The sequence below is a fragment of the Falco rusticolus genome, chromosome 6 (assembly GCF_015220075.1).
Source record: "Falco rusticolus isolate bFalRus1 chromosome 6, bFalRus1.pri, whole genome shotgun sequence".
NCBI classification, from domain to species: Eukaryota; Metazoa; Chordata; class Aves; order Falconiformes; family Falconidae; genus Falco; species Falco rusticolus.
Window position 1 is genome coordinate 29,669,541 of NC_051192.1, and position 17,312 is coordinate 29,686,852.

At 39.7% G+C, this 17,312-nt stretch overlaps 1 protein-coding gene across 1 annotated transcript in view; it reads left to right on the forward strand.

Annotated features, from left to right (window-relative positions):
* The window catches only part of SLC35F1 (solute carrier family 35 member F1), a 253,858-nt gene that overhangs the window by 220,059 nt on the left and 16,487 nt on the right, over positions 1-17,312 (forward strand). The window contains exons 5-7 of the mRNA XM_037392937.1: positions 442-598; positions 5,123-5,175; positions 10,983-11,137. Coding sequence (XP_037248834.1) covers positions 442-598; positions 5,123-5,175; positions 10,983-11,137 — 365 coding nt within the window. The remainder of the gene's footprint in view (positions 1-441; positions 599-5,122; positions 5,176-10,982; positions 11,138-17,312) is intronic.

Here is a 17,312-nt window from a genome sequence, read left to right on the forward strand (position 1 = left end):
CACTTATTTCACAGGTACATGGAATTTTTCAGTTGGTTTCGCATCTAAATACTGGACATGTTTTAGACTGGTTGGGTTTCAAGATGAGATGAAAACTGCTCTGTGTAGCCCAGTCACATTCTATCTGAAAAAAAAAAAGTAATAATAAAATAAAAAGTATTAATTGCTTTATTGTTTTTACAGTATTTCAGATTCTTTCAGGTTCCCTTATCTACAGCAAGGATGATGCTGTCCCTTTACCTCTGCTAGATTTTGCTGGGATATTTATTGAATGAAAACTGTTAAAATGACAGAATATTTTTGTTCTGCTTCTTAACGGCTTATTATTATACGGGCTACTTAGTGACTGAGGGTTGAAATCTGTAGGGAAGAACTTGCAATGGTTCTAGGCCAAAGATGGTTGTTCTGAGATATTCTGATTTTTCCCGTCTTTATTCCTAGGTGAAAATAAACTGATAGGGGATCTCTTAGTACTGGGTGGAGCAACGCTATACGGCATCTCGAATGTTTGTGAGGAGTATATCGTCCGAAATCTGAGTCGAGTGGAATTCCTGGGCATGATCGGACTCTTTGGCTCCTTCTTCAGTGGAATTCAGCTGTAAGTGAGCAGATTTGAGCCCCAAGGTCATTCAAATAAGTGCAGCTGTGGCCTTCATTGAGGTAGTGTAACCCTCTCTTTGAAGGTAGCCGTTTCCTGTGGAGAGTAGGTGTCCTCTGATTCTGGAATTTGCGTTGGTTTTCCTATTTCACATTTGTGGATTTGAATAGTAACACAAATTTGTACCGCAGTGCTCTCCTTCAAGGCATGGTGTCCTTGAGTAGTCACATGGGGAGGGAGGAGTAGAAGACACATTCGACCATCTTGTTGCTGGAAGGCAAGTGGATACTTCATGTTGGTCTGATCTGTGAATAACAAAATCTACAGCTCCCGCTGTTCTGTTTCATAGTTTTAAAAAGTCACTTAGCTTTCTAAACAGGTAGAAAACATGTCCAGTTATAAGTTATTTTACAGATAGGCTCGTTCTGTGTAACTAAAATATGATATGGCAGAAATAATGGGAAAGCCTTTAAGAAACTGGCCTTTTCGCTTCAAAATATTTAGTACTCAGGTGATTGTCTCATGCATTTCAGGAACTACCGTGGCCTGTCTATATCCACGGGTACCTAATGAGCATCTCACCTGCAAGCCTAAGAGTTGGAAAGTAGCTTCCAGTGTTGTAATACTGTGACTGATGAAAGTGTAGTAAAAGTCACCATGGAAGGTTGCAGATTCGTCACTGGTGCTTGTCACACAGTATAATTCTGGATCATTAGTCAAAATCAGGTTGGTTCCCCGCACATCTGAGCTACTCAGCTTCTAAGAACAGAGACTGATCAAAACAATGACCCATCAATTCCCCCTTAATTAGTTCTATTTCTTTAGCCAGAAAGCTTATTATGTTTATGTGGGATCTGAACATGTGACTTAAAATGTTTTATATTAACTGGCTGGCACACGAGTAGTTCCTTTTATAAAATATAGAATTCAGGAGCACGTAAATGTGCCTACTATCTTTGGCTAAAGCATTTTTGTTACCTATGGTGTTCACAGTAGATAGGTACAAACTGATTCTGAGGGCATCAAAGCAGTGCCTTTGTCTTGCTCCGCATGTGTAAACTGTCATGTACATGTCTTGTACTCCTGAATTTAATTATAGTGCCATTACCCTCTCTTGACCCAAGCAGTTAGGCACAATTCAGGGTCTGTGAGTAGTTGTTTTGCTGGGGAGAAGAAGGTGTTGCTGGAGCAAGGCATCTTTGTATACAGGGGACACAACTGGAAGGGCTAATAATGTTTCTGCTACTTGATTCCATGAAGCAATTCAGCATTTTCTTACCTTTTCCTGTAATGAAGAGCAGACATCACATAGTTATGTGTTCACAGAAGTTTAATCTAACTAAATATACCAATTGTTTCAAAGAGAAGCCAGCTCCCCATATTAAAATTAAAGACTCTTTCTTTGAAACACTATTGGCCACTTCCATGCAATATAGCACCTTTAGGTCCTGTACACTAATGTAGCCTGAAGAAGGAATTTTTCAGCAGTAGGGCCATTTCCCAGCATTCTGGACACAGCACTGGTCAAAGTTTGGTTGGCATCCACAAAGTGATTGAAGATGGGGAACACATGTGCTAATACCACTGGAGGTGTAAGTCTCATATTCATAGGATTTACAGGGAGCAGTACAATTCTGAAGAAGGGAAAACACTGGTGTGTAGGACTATGCTGAACATACAGAACAGTACCCACAAGTGAATGTGCCCCTTATTGACATGCACTGATCTCAAAATAATATAGTAGCAAAAAGCTGTGGTAATTGCCTTTTATTTTATGTGTAATTGCCAATATATAAATATGTGTTGATGATTCATGTTAGTTCATGCTTCAGCTCTAGTACAGGGCTTTATCTCCAAGAGGATGTTCAAGAAGTAGGCTGTTGTTTTCTAGAACAGTTTAGCAAGAGTGCTTAATATTAGACTGTAACATAAAATAAACCCAGATAATGCCTGTTGGACAGCAAATGAAGGGCTAAGGTGTCAGGGCAAACAGTGAAGTAAAGAGTTGGCTAAGTATCCGGCCATGGTGGAAAGAGAAGTTTAGTGGGTTAGATGGGATTAAAGCAGAGAGGAATTGTATATCAAAACAAGAGAAGAAATTAGTTGACAAGAGTTGGGGAAATAGCTACTACCCAGCAAATGAAGATAATGCTGTCTGGTGGAATCATATAACCATGGAATAACCTTCTTTGTAATGGAACCCTGGAGGTCGTCTGGTTCAAGCTCCTACTCAAAGCTAACTTCAAAGTTATGTCAGGTTGCTCAGGAACTTGTACAGTTGACTTATTATCTCCAAGAATTGAAACGCTAGTCCTGCTGGGCAACCTATTCCAGTGTTTGACCAATATTTTTTTCTTTATATCTAATCAGTTTCCCATTGCAACTTGTGTCCATTGTTACTCATCCTTTTGTTGTGCACCTCCATGAAAAGTCTGACTTTTTTCTGTAACTACCCATTAGGTAAAGCAGCAAATTTATTGTCCCATCCTCCTCCCCAGCTTAGCCTTCTCTTCCTCACACTGAACAAGCGCTGGTGTTTCAGCACCTCCTCTTACATCAGGTGCCCCAGCTGCCTGACCGTTGTGACAGAGCTCAGTTGTACTCCAGTTTGTCGATGTGTCTTATTCTGGCCAGGCCAAAATTGGATACAGTACTCCAGCTGCTGTCTCACAAATCGTGTCCTTCAACTTGGTGGCCAGACTCTTACTAACAGAGCCCAGGATGCTGTTGGCCGTCTCTGCTGAAGGACATATTGCTGACTTACATTCAGGATTTTGTCCAGCAGGACTCCAAGGTTTAATTCTAAAAAGCAGCTTTCTGTCCAGTCAGCTCCCAGCCCATACTGTTGCATGTGGTTATTCCACCCCAGGTGCAGGAATTCAGATTTACTTTTCTTGAACTTCACGAGGTTTCTCTTGGCCCTTTTCTTCAGACTACCTTGTGTTGGAAACTTTGCTAAAGTCAAGGTATGTTACACCTCATCCTTTCATCCATTCCCTCTCCTTTATTTACTGAGCCAGTCATCTCATCATAGAAGGCAGTCAGTTTGGTCAGATATGGTTTGCTCTTGAGAAGTCTATGCTGGCTTTTTCCAATCATGTCCTCATTTCCTGCAAATGGCTTCTAGAAGATTTGCTTCATAATCTTCCCAAAGGTTAGCATAAGGCTGTCGGCTATAGTTTTTGCTCTTTTTGAAACTGGATGTTGCATTTGTCTCTTTTCAGTCATCAGTGACCTCCTCCAGTCACCACAGCCTTTCAAAGATCATTGTGGTTCCTATTCTTCAGTGACTCTGGCATCACTAAATGGCAACTTCTGACAAAGTTGGTTTTGCCCCCCTTTGTTTCGCAGGTCATAATGAATCACAGACCACAGCATATTGTTTTATGCTTATTTTGTATCAGATAGGCAATACTATGAAAGCAATGTTCCTGCATTACATTTATATCAAAATTCATTTGCCAGAACAAGAGACATTGCAGTTTGTTTTCATGATATTCTTCAGGAATTACTGATAAAAGAGACATATGCCTTATGCATGCAAAGACACTTATAATTTAGTTATTTTGCAGACAAAATAATCTTATTATTCTGTACACAGTATTAAATTTGCCACACATCAGCAGCAAGAAAATTAGAATTTCCAGGATGCAACTTTCTAGACCAGATTAATGTGGAAGTCATTCAGTTCCTGCAGTTTTACTATTATGCTTGCTCTTCCACATGCCACCTTTTGTACTAGGTACTTTGTTTTTCAATCTGTGTAATGTCGTGTTATATACTTGTTTAAAATATTGTCCAGACTAGCATGCAGAGTTCTGCACAGCAGGAGTTATATGGAAATCACAGATCAGAGGGTGATTAGCTAAGTGAAGACCTAGCTGGTGAGATACCTAATCTCCAAGGGTATGTTTGCCTGGAATGGGAAGAGCTGACTTGTTGACACCTTAAAATTTTCAGGACCTGGAATTTTGATGCTAATGTACAATGCAATACTTATTCAATGTTGAAAGTGGACTTTTGCAGCTTGTCCCATCCTTTGTTTTGTGACTTTCATTGCTGTGACTATTTGATCTCTCACCGTGTAACTAATCACAGTATTCTTTCTCCCCAAAGCCAGACTGTAACACCTATTTATTTGACACTGCAGAGCTGCTCTGAAGGGTCAATAACTCAGATACCTCATTAATCATTAAAATTCAAAAGCTTTCAGAATATTAAGTCAGAAGAGTACAAGAGGATTGAACATATAGGGGGTGAGCACTTTGGTATATGGAGAGCTGGAAATAAACCAGCGGAAATTGTACCCTATCATGTCTGATTACTGCCCTGAAGATCGTTCAGATTCACAGGCACAGGGATGATGCCAGAGTGGATTAGCAAAGTCTGATTGCATTTGGTTCCTACAGAGATTTTTTGTTATAAGGTTATTCATGTTGTTGTGTCCAGCATTTGAATTGAATGGGTAGCGGTGATTTAACTTCTGTTCTCTTCCATGAAATTTTGCCTTCTCTTCTCTTATAGGGCAATCATGGAACACAAAGAGCTGTTGAAAGTTCCCTGGGATTGGCAAATAGGTAAGAAAAGACTTTACCTCATTGAAGATAGTTGCTGAAGGAAGCGTGGAGACAAGCAATGTTTGGGGAGGCAGGCACAAATTTTCACAGGAGCCAATGTTTGTGACTTTGCCGCCAGTTACTGCCAAAGGTTGAACTCCATACCTCGACCTTTCTTAAATGATCTGTCCTTCCATTGCCATATTATGCTTTCCTTGCGCCATTAGGTTAAGCATATGAATGCCATAAGATAATTATTCAGACAGCCGTGAAGTAAAACAATAATGGGGTTCCAGTTCTAAGATTCAATGCAACACTGGGACAAATTAATGAGGTAGTCATTAAGAGCCAAACCTTTTCAATGAATGCCAAAGAAAGAAAATGGAACCTAACATAAAAAAACACAACCAAACCCAAAAACGTACTTGCAGTGCATATTATAGCCTCATAAACTCATTTCCAAGGGGAGCATTTCTGTATACAAATGGTTAATTGCTTTCCAAGTAGTCTTGGTGGAGCATAGCAGATGTGTCTTTTAGACAAGTTTAGGTAGCATTGTGCACAATGAAGCTTTTATGGTGTTTTGCGATGCAGTGGATTGCATTTTCCCATTTCAATTTGGAAGCTGAGTTTATGATCTAAGACTCCCTTCTAATTAGTCCGACAAATTATTTGCCTTAAAAGCAAAACAACATTTTGCAGAGCCCCTGTAATCACTCTTTTACTATTTATGACAATAGAAGAAATAAAAGAATACTAATAGTGTAGAGCTGATGTACTTAGCAGGGGATTCAAGCTTTGGCAAACCATTGACAATAGCTTGTTGCTTAGTTTCAGAATGAGCATCAAAATGATAGCTCAGAGGTGTGCAAAGGCAACTGGTTATGTAGGGAATCCCGGAGGACAGGTGATAGAAGTTCTGGAATACACTGTGTTTTCCTTAATTCAGAATTTCTTCTCATCATTATAAACCTTAATAAAGGCAGCGCGTCTTTCGCAAAACACTGCATGCACTTAAAAGTCTTGGACATTTGACGGTTGAGCTGTAAAGCTAAATGACAAGTCAATTTAAAGTATCCATGGAGAAACATACTCAACTGCGTACTATAAGTGTATTTGCCTTCTTTAATCTGAGATAATTAGCATAATTGCATCAGTATTTGTTTATACTTCATAATAAGGAGCTCAGGGACATAATTAATCTGGTACTGATGGAACTAGCAGTGGTCATAGTGAATTATCTACTACCCATGTAAATGTCATACATGCTACCATGGGAGTTCTGTTGTAACTCAGTATTGGTGAAACGCGCTATTAAAATAAAGTCTTACTTGGTCTGTCGTGCCATTAAAATGTCATTGAAAGTTAGTCGCTAATTCTGAAGAGTCCCTATATGAGTCTCCTCATAAAGAGGAGATCATCTCATCTTAGCAAGAGCATCATAGATATGTACTTGTTGTGTTAGAGCAATCATTGGAAATGCAGTGTAGTTGAACACGGATCAAATGGTGACAGTTATGTGTAGTTCTGTGTTCTTCCCTGGCTTACACTGCACTCGGTGTGCTTTCAATTGCATTGGCAGTGATACAAGGTTGTCAAGTAGTGATTGACAAATCTATGCCAGGGTGTTCACAGCCTTGTCCTGAATAGTTATCCGCTGTGACAGACTCAAACCTACAGTCCAGCAGAGTTAAATCATCAGCCCTCTGAATGGTAGTGATAAAGTCACAGCAGGCAACCTAATAAATATCTCAGGGTGGCCTGTTGCCATCTGCCATAATTGTGCTATTAAGAATGGATTAGCTACCTTTCAACTGATGTAAAATGCAAGTGATTTTTTAATATAAAGATCTAAAGCCAATCTGTTATGTCTATCATGTTTAAAACAGGCTGTGGCCCTCCTGGTTCTAATTTTGGAAATTCCCCCGATACATAGCATCATCTTAGTACACTTAGTATAAATCAGTGTAGCTCTGTTTGAATCCTTGAAGGTTTAAGTATTAATACTTACAGGCAACCTGACTGAAAGGAGAATCATTATACTGTTCTGAGTGAATGGTTTCATATGAGACTGTGACAGGTTTTGTAGAGTGATAGATTAAATAACAACAAACAAACTAACATCAGTTTTATTTAAGCGAAAAGCCATTTGAATCTCCAAGGAAGTGTCCTTTGTTACAGAGGGTTTGAATATTTCTGAATGGTCTTTATTCCAAGAAGACAGTATTAAAATCATAACAAATTCAGTTTCATCCCAATGGAATGATAGCTGTTGGAGTAAAAACACAAAGGCTAAAACATGCAACATTCAACCAGCATGCTCAGGAGCTAAAGGCAGAAGTTCCAAAGGCATGTTAGTCCTAGTGGTACTGGGGCTACTTTAGAGCAGTCCCTGGGGGCAGATCCTGCCCATCTGTATGAAGATGCCTAGTCTTAAGAGAAGTGGGGAAATACTGAAGGACTGGGACTTGTTCAGCCTGTAGAAGAGAATCACAGAATGGTCAGGGTTGGAAGTGACCTCTGGAGATCATCAAGTCCAACCCCCTGCTAAAGCAGGTTCTCCTAGAGCAGGTTGCATAGAATTACATCTAGGTGGGTTTTGAATGTTTCCAGAGGAAACTCCAAAACCTCTCTGGGCAGCCTGTTCGAAGGCTCTGTCACCCTTGAAGTAAAGTTCTTCCTCATATTCAGATGGAACTTCCTGTGCTGTAGTTTGTGTCTGTTGCCCCTTGTCCTGTTGCTGGGCACCACTGAAAAGAGCCTGGCCCCATCCTCTTGGCAGTTGCCCTTAAGATATTTGTTGACATTGGTAAGATCCTCTCTGAGTCTTCTCCAGGATGAACAGCCCCAGCTCTCTCAGCCTTTCCTCACAGGGGTGATGCTCCAGTCCTCTAATCATCTTCATAGCCCTCCACTAGACCCTCTCCAGTAGTTCTGTGTCTTTCTTAAGAGAGAGGCGGCTTTGAGGAGTTACCTACAGGGAGGTTATCAAAAGGACAGAGCCAAGGTCTTCACAACAGAGCATGGCAGGGGAGTGAGAGGCGACAGGCAGAAGCTGAAATGAGAGTGAATTCAGACTGGATAAAAGGAAAATCTTCACACTGAGGACAGGCAGGCAGTGGAGTAGGTTTCCCAAAGAGGTTGTGTAGTTCTCATCCTCAGAGGGTTCAAGACCAGGCTGGGAAAAGTCCTGAGCAACTTGGTCTGGTTTTGAGCAAGGTTTGAACTAGAGACCTGTGAGTTCCTTTCCAGCTTGAATCACCCCACAATCCTATGAGCCTAAGTGCCCAGTTCAGACACTTATGAGGCATTCACACCTAACCAGGCAGAACTGGTGACCTTACCCATCAGGGTGTACACTGACAGACAAGATGGGATTCCTTCCACCAGCTTTACATACCTGGGATGTGGACATCTGATTTATATAAATAGACTCTCTTTATCATCAGCATCAATAAACAGGCATGGCACAAATCCTACTATACTAAAGGTGGTGTCTTAAAGAGGCTGATCTTAAAAGATTGTCATATGCACCCTTACATTTCCCAGTCTCTTCATTGACCACCAACCCTCAGTATGTGTCCAGAGTTAGGTGGAATGAATCCCACCCACGGCTGCCTTCATGCATGTTAAGCCTTCAGTTAGGACAATGCCAGCACATGTGAAAGCAAACAGTTAGGATGATGAACTTCTCAGGGTTTAACACAGACCAGCTGATCAGCAAGTTGTTAGAAAAGCACCTCCTGACTTGCCAGGTTGCTTCCTTCCAGTACCTGCTACAGGCAGTTGGTGCTGGTGACCCAGTGCCTGGTTAGATGTGGATCCCAGCACCTGCGACTGCAGCACTAGTGGCGATTCCCAAGGCTGCCATTTGCACTGCAGGGGTACCCAAAGAAACTGAGGCCCAAGCCTTTGACTTAAAACATATTTTTAATCAGAAGACTGGCCCTCTAAGAGGCAATATCTGAAAATCATATGATGTTATTTCCAGTTTGTTTTTTGTCACCACTAAATGCCATCCAGCTGGTGAGTATTACATGTATTTTAAGGTGTAAATGAAATGCTACTTTACAATCACCTCTGATAGGACAGCTACAGTTTAAGCAATTTTCCACTGTAACTGGAATGCCCTTTGGAAAAGCAGCCTGTGAAAGGTATGAAGTTGGCTGCCGAAGAATGTGAACACCAAGGCAATACCATAAAATTGTGCTGTCAATTGAGAGCAGAACCCAGCAAAGCACCCGGATATGTGTGGTAAATCCAAACTCAGAGGGCCTCAGTGGACCAGCTGGTGATTTGCAGACTGTACTTTGAGAATGCTGACTTTGGGTCCAGAATGACTTTTGCGCCTGACTTGTTCTTGATTGAAACCTGGAAGAAAAGCTGTTGTAATGCTCATGTATGCAAACAGTTTCTCATTGACAAAAACTACACTGCATTTGATGCAATCATTTACCTACTACGTAAGAGTTGCAGTTTGCATAAAGTGATTCTTTCAGGTGCTGCCTAAGACTGATTCTGTTGTTACCCATATGCAATGCATATACCCATATACAATACCTTAAAAATCTGTTACGGGTTAGTAAAAGCAGTTCTTCTCAATATTATCCATATTCTGAATATAAATTCCAATTCATTATCATGCCATAACAATTGATATACGGACACTGACATATTGTGACTGCTGTGTTTGTTTCGGATTGATGTACCCTTCCATTCAGATGCTTCCAAGGGACTCAAACTGTCACAGCTGATCTTGTCCTTTAGATAGCTTTCCTAAAGAGTTGTTAACTAAGTGGATTCACAAACAGATACAAAACATACAGGCTCCTCCCACCTTCTAATTCTTTTCAGGACTCGGGCAATCAGATTTTCTGCAAGTTTTAGTCAACAACAACATGCTCTGAAGAGCTGGTGTGAATCTAAATTTAGGCTCGTGCGCATATCAGCTGGGAATTCTGCAGCATACCGCAGCCTAAGAAGTATCATTTACATGAGAGCAGATGAGTGAAGTGTTTGCTGGTTTTTTAACTTCATATTGATTAATTTGCCTTGGGATTTATCAAGTAATAATTGAAGCAATGAATTTTTTCCTAGTAAGTTATTTAGGTTTTTAAATTAAATTAGATTTTTACTGTAATGTATTTTTATTATATTAGCATCTAACAATCCAATTTGTGTAAGGCACTCTGTAAACATGTAGCAAGAAAGAGTCTCAACTCCAGAAAGCTTTATTAAAGAAGGCAGACAAAAAGGGGCAGAAGAAGAGAGGTGCAAAACTGTGAAGCAATTTGTCAGGTTTGTTGGTAAAATAGGACTAGGACCTCTATCACCTGAGTGCTGTCCTCATGCGTTCATCCATTGGCTCATTAACTCCTCTGCAAATAGTGTTGCGTTCATTTTGTGGGTCCATTCCCAGGAAGCTATTGTGTGCTCTATCCCATTCAGATGAACTCAGGTGGTGTTGGAGACATTCGGCTCCTTAAGAGACTAGATTTGAGGTATCTGAATGCATCATTTAATCCAAATTTATGTTGGACTTGAGGTATGCACTTATAAGACACCGATTTAAAACAGTGCTGATATTATGGGGACCACAGAGGAAAGACCTCCTGCTCACTGCTGATATGATTTTCACTGGTTTTCTTATATATTTAGAATTATGGTTTTAGTCTCTCTATATATATATGTGTGTACCTTAATAATTTGATCCCATGTTTCTTTGAAAAAGCATTATTCTTTTCTAAAAACACAGCCTTTTTCCTCCCAATGCGAGCCATTTCTGCAGGCTATGAAAGGTCACTTTGCTTCTTGTTTCTCTTCTGCAGGTTTGTTGTATGTTGGCTTTAGTGCCTGTATGTTTGGCCTCTACAGCTTTATGCCAGTGGTCATAAAGAAAACCAGTGCTACAGCCGTCAACCTCTCCCTCCTCACGGCTGACCTCTACAGCCTTTTCTGTGGATTATTCCTCTTCCACTACAAGGTATGTGGAAATGAGAGATGTGTTTGGGTAGCAGCAGTATGCCTGAAGAAACATCAATGCAGAACAATGAAACAAAACAACCCTCCAAACTTTGTTAGATCTACACCGTAAAAGAGCAGATTTTTTTATTTTTAATACTTCAGGCTTCCCACACCAAAACCAATTCTATTTTATGATTTGTAGTTTTTAAAGAGAGCTCATTTTGGTCTTGTTGTTACTAGTTTTAAGATTTGAGTACCTGTTGGTCAGAAACTGTTTCACTAATTTAATTTTATTTATCAGAGATAACTTTCAACAGCTGTAACCAGACCCAGGGTGGCAGCATAAAGGGAAAGGCTTTTCCAAAAATCCCATAGACTTTTTTGCCCGGGAACAAGGTGTTTCATTCATACTGATTCTGAATTTATAGTTTGTCCATGAATTAAACCTTTCTTGTTAGCTAAACCAATGGCTTGCCTGGTAGTGTAAATGCCAAAATATACAGCAGATTTGTGTTGACGTTAAACTTTTACCTCTCAGGTCCTCTAATATTTAAAACATTGTGTTGTACAGGCACACATTTGCTCTCCAGTTACAAGGAATGGCACTTCATTATTCACAAGTATCCCCCACAGTGTCCATCATATGAAAGTAGCATCAAGGTGCTGGAGGTGATTGCTTTGTACCATCATTTATTCATAAAAGAAGGTTACTTGATAGCTAAAATAGTGGCCCAAAGGAGTGTTAGATAAATGAAAGCATTAAAATTCTGAATAGCTAACCAACTCAAATCAGACTTTGTGATACTAATGGTACCTGAATTAATCTGAACAAGACAGTGAAAATTCAAAGCTTCAGTCTAACACAAAATTGTTCCTTGCTATTGCATTTTGGTTTGGTTTTATGGCTTTAAGAATTTTGCAGACAGAAGAAAAGCAAGTATAGCAACAAAAATTTGACTGAGAACACAATGTAGAGGTCGCATAATTTTCAACCTCATTGATGCCCTCTTTTTCTACAGTAAGTGCATGTCAGCCCTCAACCCCGGTGGCACCCTGGCCTCCCCTTAAGACCTGTTCTGAAAAAATGCTCAGGAAGGGAAGGCTCAGAACTGGAAGGTTTCTTGGTTGAAAGCAAGGCCTCATCATCTGTGCTGATACACTGGTTGAGTTCCACCTCTGATGTAGCTGGTGGTCCCTTCTGCCCCTTACTCATCTGATTAGAAAACTGAAAATCTCATTCTCCTATGGTTAACTGTATCATGCAGTATTCTTCATAAACTCTTATCGAACTCTTACTTCAACCTGTTTAGGTTTTTTACCTCCACTGCTTTGCTTGGGAGACTGTTACTCTAACAATTACAAACCTTCTTATTTCTAGCATAAATTTACTTGTGGCTGGTTTTGTCCCACTCATTTTTCTGCCAAGAGTATCACTTAGTATGAAGAATGCCCCTGTCTCCGTAGCATTTTACTCCATTAGTACATTAACAGACAACAGTCATATCCTCTCTCAGCCCCTAGTTTACTAATCAGAGCAAGCCCTTCTCTGCACCTCATCTGGTTGGATTTCATCCTTCATGAGATTGTCCCTTCAACCTGAGAAGTAGGAAAGGTCCCTCCAGCACCTGGTGCAATGCTCTTGTCTCTCCATTTCTCCAGAAAGCCTGTTACCCCATAGATGGTAAAACTGTATTTACATTTTTCATCACTGCTTTTCCTTTGTGGTTTGTACTCAGCCTGCAATCTGTATAACTCATGTGTGTCTCTCCTTTGTTCTTCCCAGCTGAAGTGCTGATGAGGAGATGACCTTTGTCAGGGATTTCTGGAAGGGCCTTTACTTGAAATGTAGCATCAGTTTCCCAAGCTGTCAGTGTCTCCTTTCATACCCTTCAAACTTAGGTTGCAGAACAAATTTGAAAAGAGAGACTATATTCAGAGATCATCTAGATTTAAAAACCCACTTAGTTATCTGCTTATTTCTTTAGTTATCGTGGTTTTATCCTTAGTCAGATCACCTCCTCCTTTTCTTTGTGGTTTACTATCTGCTATCATTTTATATGAGGAATTAGAACTGTGAAATGTGCGACTTGCACTCAATAATGAAGTCTAATATGTTAACATTAAATGATCTAAATTAATTCCCCTCCTAAGACTGTGTACACTTGCTTGTTTTCCAGCTTCTAAAAAGCTGTTTCATTCCCAGCCCAGCTGTATGTCTCCATCAGATATGCAGCTCCTTCTGCTTCTGGCTGCACTGGCCAATGGGCACAGCCCCACTTCTCTGGGAAGCAAATGGTTTTATGCTGAATTAGGATCAACTGAGTGGTTTAGTGCCCCTTGCAGAATATAATTTTATGAGGCTTTCAAGAAACAGTTATGATTTTTGCCCTGTGCTGCTACTTTTATTACCAGACAGGTTTATTGCACCTATAGGAGTAAATCTATGAAAATCCATGGAAACTGCAGGAAATGAGTTTAACTGTGCTCTAGAGCCTCTGAGACCAAACTAAGAAGAAGATTGTGTTTGAAGTATTTTGATTCGTTAGCATTTCATTTTTTTTACAATACAGACTTGCAACATCATGATATGCAGGACAGTGAGTTTATAAACAGCTGCACTTATATTCTTACCCCGTATGCAGGTATCTTTGTAGTGCATTGAACGGTTCCCAGGCCCATAGAAGCTACAAAGAAATACAGTATGTTTGACACAGCTCTGGTGATATACTTGCAGTTAAATATGTTAATTGTTCAAGGTGTTATTGTATTAAAATGTAATGATTTATGACTTTCATTTTTTTCATATAGTCATAGATTGATGACTAGACTGTAGTGCGTCATTCTTAAAATTATCTGTACCCTTCAAATAAAAGTTCTCCTTTTAGTTCTTCTGTAATCAGTAATTGATTCCAAATATTCCAGTGGATGGGGAACTGTGTCTGGCCTCTTTGGTGGCTGAATGTTGGCCACTGTCATAGCATTTAAGTATACAACTCTGTATCTTCAATCCTTTTTTAAAAATTTCACCATATTGATACATTTTATAAAATTTTTATATTTTAAATTTTCCTAGCTATCTTTTCTCATTTCACCTTCTTCTTAAGCACTATTATGTCCTGCTTTGAAAAACAAAGGCCATCAGTCCTAAAACTTAACTAATTATTATCATCATCATCATCATCATCATTGTTGTTGTTGTTACGTTATCCTCTACTATCATATTCATCTTAACCTCTTGTCTTTCAAACTCATCTTTTGATTTGAACTTTGCCTTGATTTCTTTGTTCCATGAACCTCAGTGGTCCAGGAGTACAAAAGCCAGCCTGCATAAAGCTCTGTCCCACCCCACACAGTCAGGAGCCCCCAGTGCCCTGGCCCCAGCGCAGGGAATGAGCCTGTGCAGCAGAGCCAAGGGGCTCCTGCTCCTGCGCTGGCTGGTTTCACCCATGCTTTCTGTAGATAGGCATGACGGTAAACAGCTTTGGAACCAGACAGTAGGATATGTTACAAGTGCGAGATGTGCTTTGTAGAGGGATGTCTAGGCATAGCATGGAGGAAGTTTAATGTTCTGAGTAACAGGACTGTCCTTGCCCTGTCAGAGCCCGTGATAGCCATTCTTTGTCATGGATACACTGACACCAGTAGTGCTGGGAAATAAAGGGCCAGCTCTCTGGGTGTATAGGGTTGGAACTTTTGTATAACTTCAGCTGGGTTTTGCTTAGGAGGTATTCTTTTTTACATTTTATTCTCAGCCTTAGCTTTATTTTTATGTGATTTTTTTAAACTTCATACTTTTCATTTGAAAGCCGTATGTTGTGCTTTAGTCATTCAAGCAAATTGAGTTCTCACTAAATAATCTAAGCAGTTTATTTTATGTTTTCCACCAGCTAGAGCATGCATACTGATTGTGTTCTGCACCAGCAGGTCGAGTCACACCATATTATATCATTACCTAGCAAGCCAAGTACAATCAATTATATTCTGCCTTGGAAAATTCATTCATTATTTTATCCAAGATGCAGCTATAAAAATGCAGACTTTCTAGATAGAGTAGCAATTTCCAAATGAAGAAAATGCATATATTTCATAATAAATTAAGGAAGTCATATATCATGATTCAGAATGGTGGACAGTGTCTGTGACAAAGGACTTGGATACACAGATAAACATGATCCTCAAAACCTTTTAGCACCAAAAGTGTGAAATAATGCTAGCTGAAACCTCACTTGCTGACACTTACTGATGTTTCTAAAAATGACTTTTCCTTGCTAATTCTAACAGCAGAGTCCCACCAATGGAAGGGTGCAGATAACCGTCTTCCCATTACATCAAAAAAAAGAGTCACGTAGGAGTCTAGGTGTGTCTTTGGTCACACTTGAATATATATTCCTGTGACAGAAAAGGCCACATCTGCTCACCCTTTGTCTGAGGGTGCAGGATGCTGTACACTAAAAGTGCTGTGAAGTAAAAATACAAAAAAGTATAGAAGCTGGAAAATTAAATGACTCTTACAAGATGTTGCACAGTCTGACAGTAGATTTTTAACAACACAGCACAGATATGGCAGCTTTGTGAAAATACTGCATTGTTAAAAGGATATCTCTTCCTTTCACAGTGTTATCTTGCAATAGTTTCATTAGTTACAAAGCATGAATAGTGAAACATGGATACTCACTGTTTTGGAGATGTCAAAAAGAGCATAAAAGATGCGGCATTTGTATTGCAGAAGTTACAATGAAAGCTTCAATATCAATTAGATTTCTTCAGACACTAGCTTATCATAAATTTCAAGTCTTGTAGATTGTTTTCAAAGCTTTTAGCTTGGGATTTTTTTTTTAATTTTTTTTGGGGGGGGTTGTCACATGTTAGAAGACTGCTCACAACACAACTGGTTAGGAGTTTTGTATCAAAATACGTTTTTGTTGGAAATGCCTAGTTATCAAAACAGCAATGCAAAGTGAAAACCTCCTGTTTTCAGTATGCTCCCAAGGAAACACAAGCCGGCAATTCTCAGTCCCCGACTGTTGTTTTGCCCATTCATCTATGAGGTTGCAGCAGCACACATTTTCCAATGTTTTCAGATCTCAGTTGGAAGATCTCGGGCACAAGAAAACACAAGTTACACAGCTCATGGATTCTGTAAGCCAGAGAACAAATCTCAGTTCTGCATTAGGCAGCCCAGAACCCCAAGAAGGAGCTTTTAAGGCTTCCAGACATCTGCCATGGAGATAATCCTGACAGCTGCAGTAGCAGTTGCCAGAATTTCCGGCAAGCATACTTTATTTTAGGAACAACAGGTATAGGTGTTTTATAATAGAAGCAAATGCAGGATTTCTGTTCTTGAAAGAGCTTCAGTTTCTATTTTGCATCTCAGTTTAGAATTTTTTTCTTTTCTTTAATTATGGAACAATAATTTGGTTTCCTAACCAGAAACTAGTTCATAATTACAGCAAGAGAACAGCCAGGAGCTGATCTACCTACCTATGCATGGGTTTATATTCCCTTAAATATGTAATTTAGATTTCTTAATATTCTTAGTGAATGCCTGCTTGACAGGGTTTACTGACAACAGCACTGTTCTGTGCCTTGCTACTCCACACCTGGTTGTCACCTCATAGTATGTTTTTTGGGGTTTTTTATCAATGATCATCTGGTCATAATATTTCTTTTCTTTCTCCACTTCTCCCTCCCTATCGTGTGTAACTTTTTAATCAAAAAGGGGTTTTTTTATTAAAAGAGACATGTCATGGTATCACGTCTTCCTGCATAGCTTAAGTGTTAAAATGTTAAAAATTTTGTTTGCAATTTCAAAAGAGCTTTTTGGTTTGACATGGTTATACTCTTTTTAAATATGTGCATAAGGTAGGTAGGCAGGTAAAGTTTCGTTTGTATAAAAGGTGTTTGAAGCCAGTTGAAACTCATGTAATCACTAAACAGAACCAATTTCAGACTGAAGTAAGGAGTAGTTTGTACTGACAGACCGACCAGTCAGGGGGAGAAAAGCACCACTGTGTGACTGAGTTCTGCCTTTGGTCATATTGAACAGCAAATTGCCTAATTGATATTGGCTCCCCAAAAGAAAACATGAAATGAAAAAAGAATGTAAATGTTAATTGTAGTAAATAAATGCGTAAACTCAGCCTGTTCACAGACAGTCCCCGGAGAAAGAAAAGAGACAGTATACCTGCCTGTGT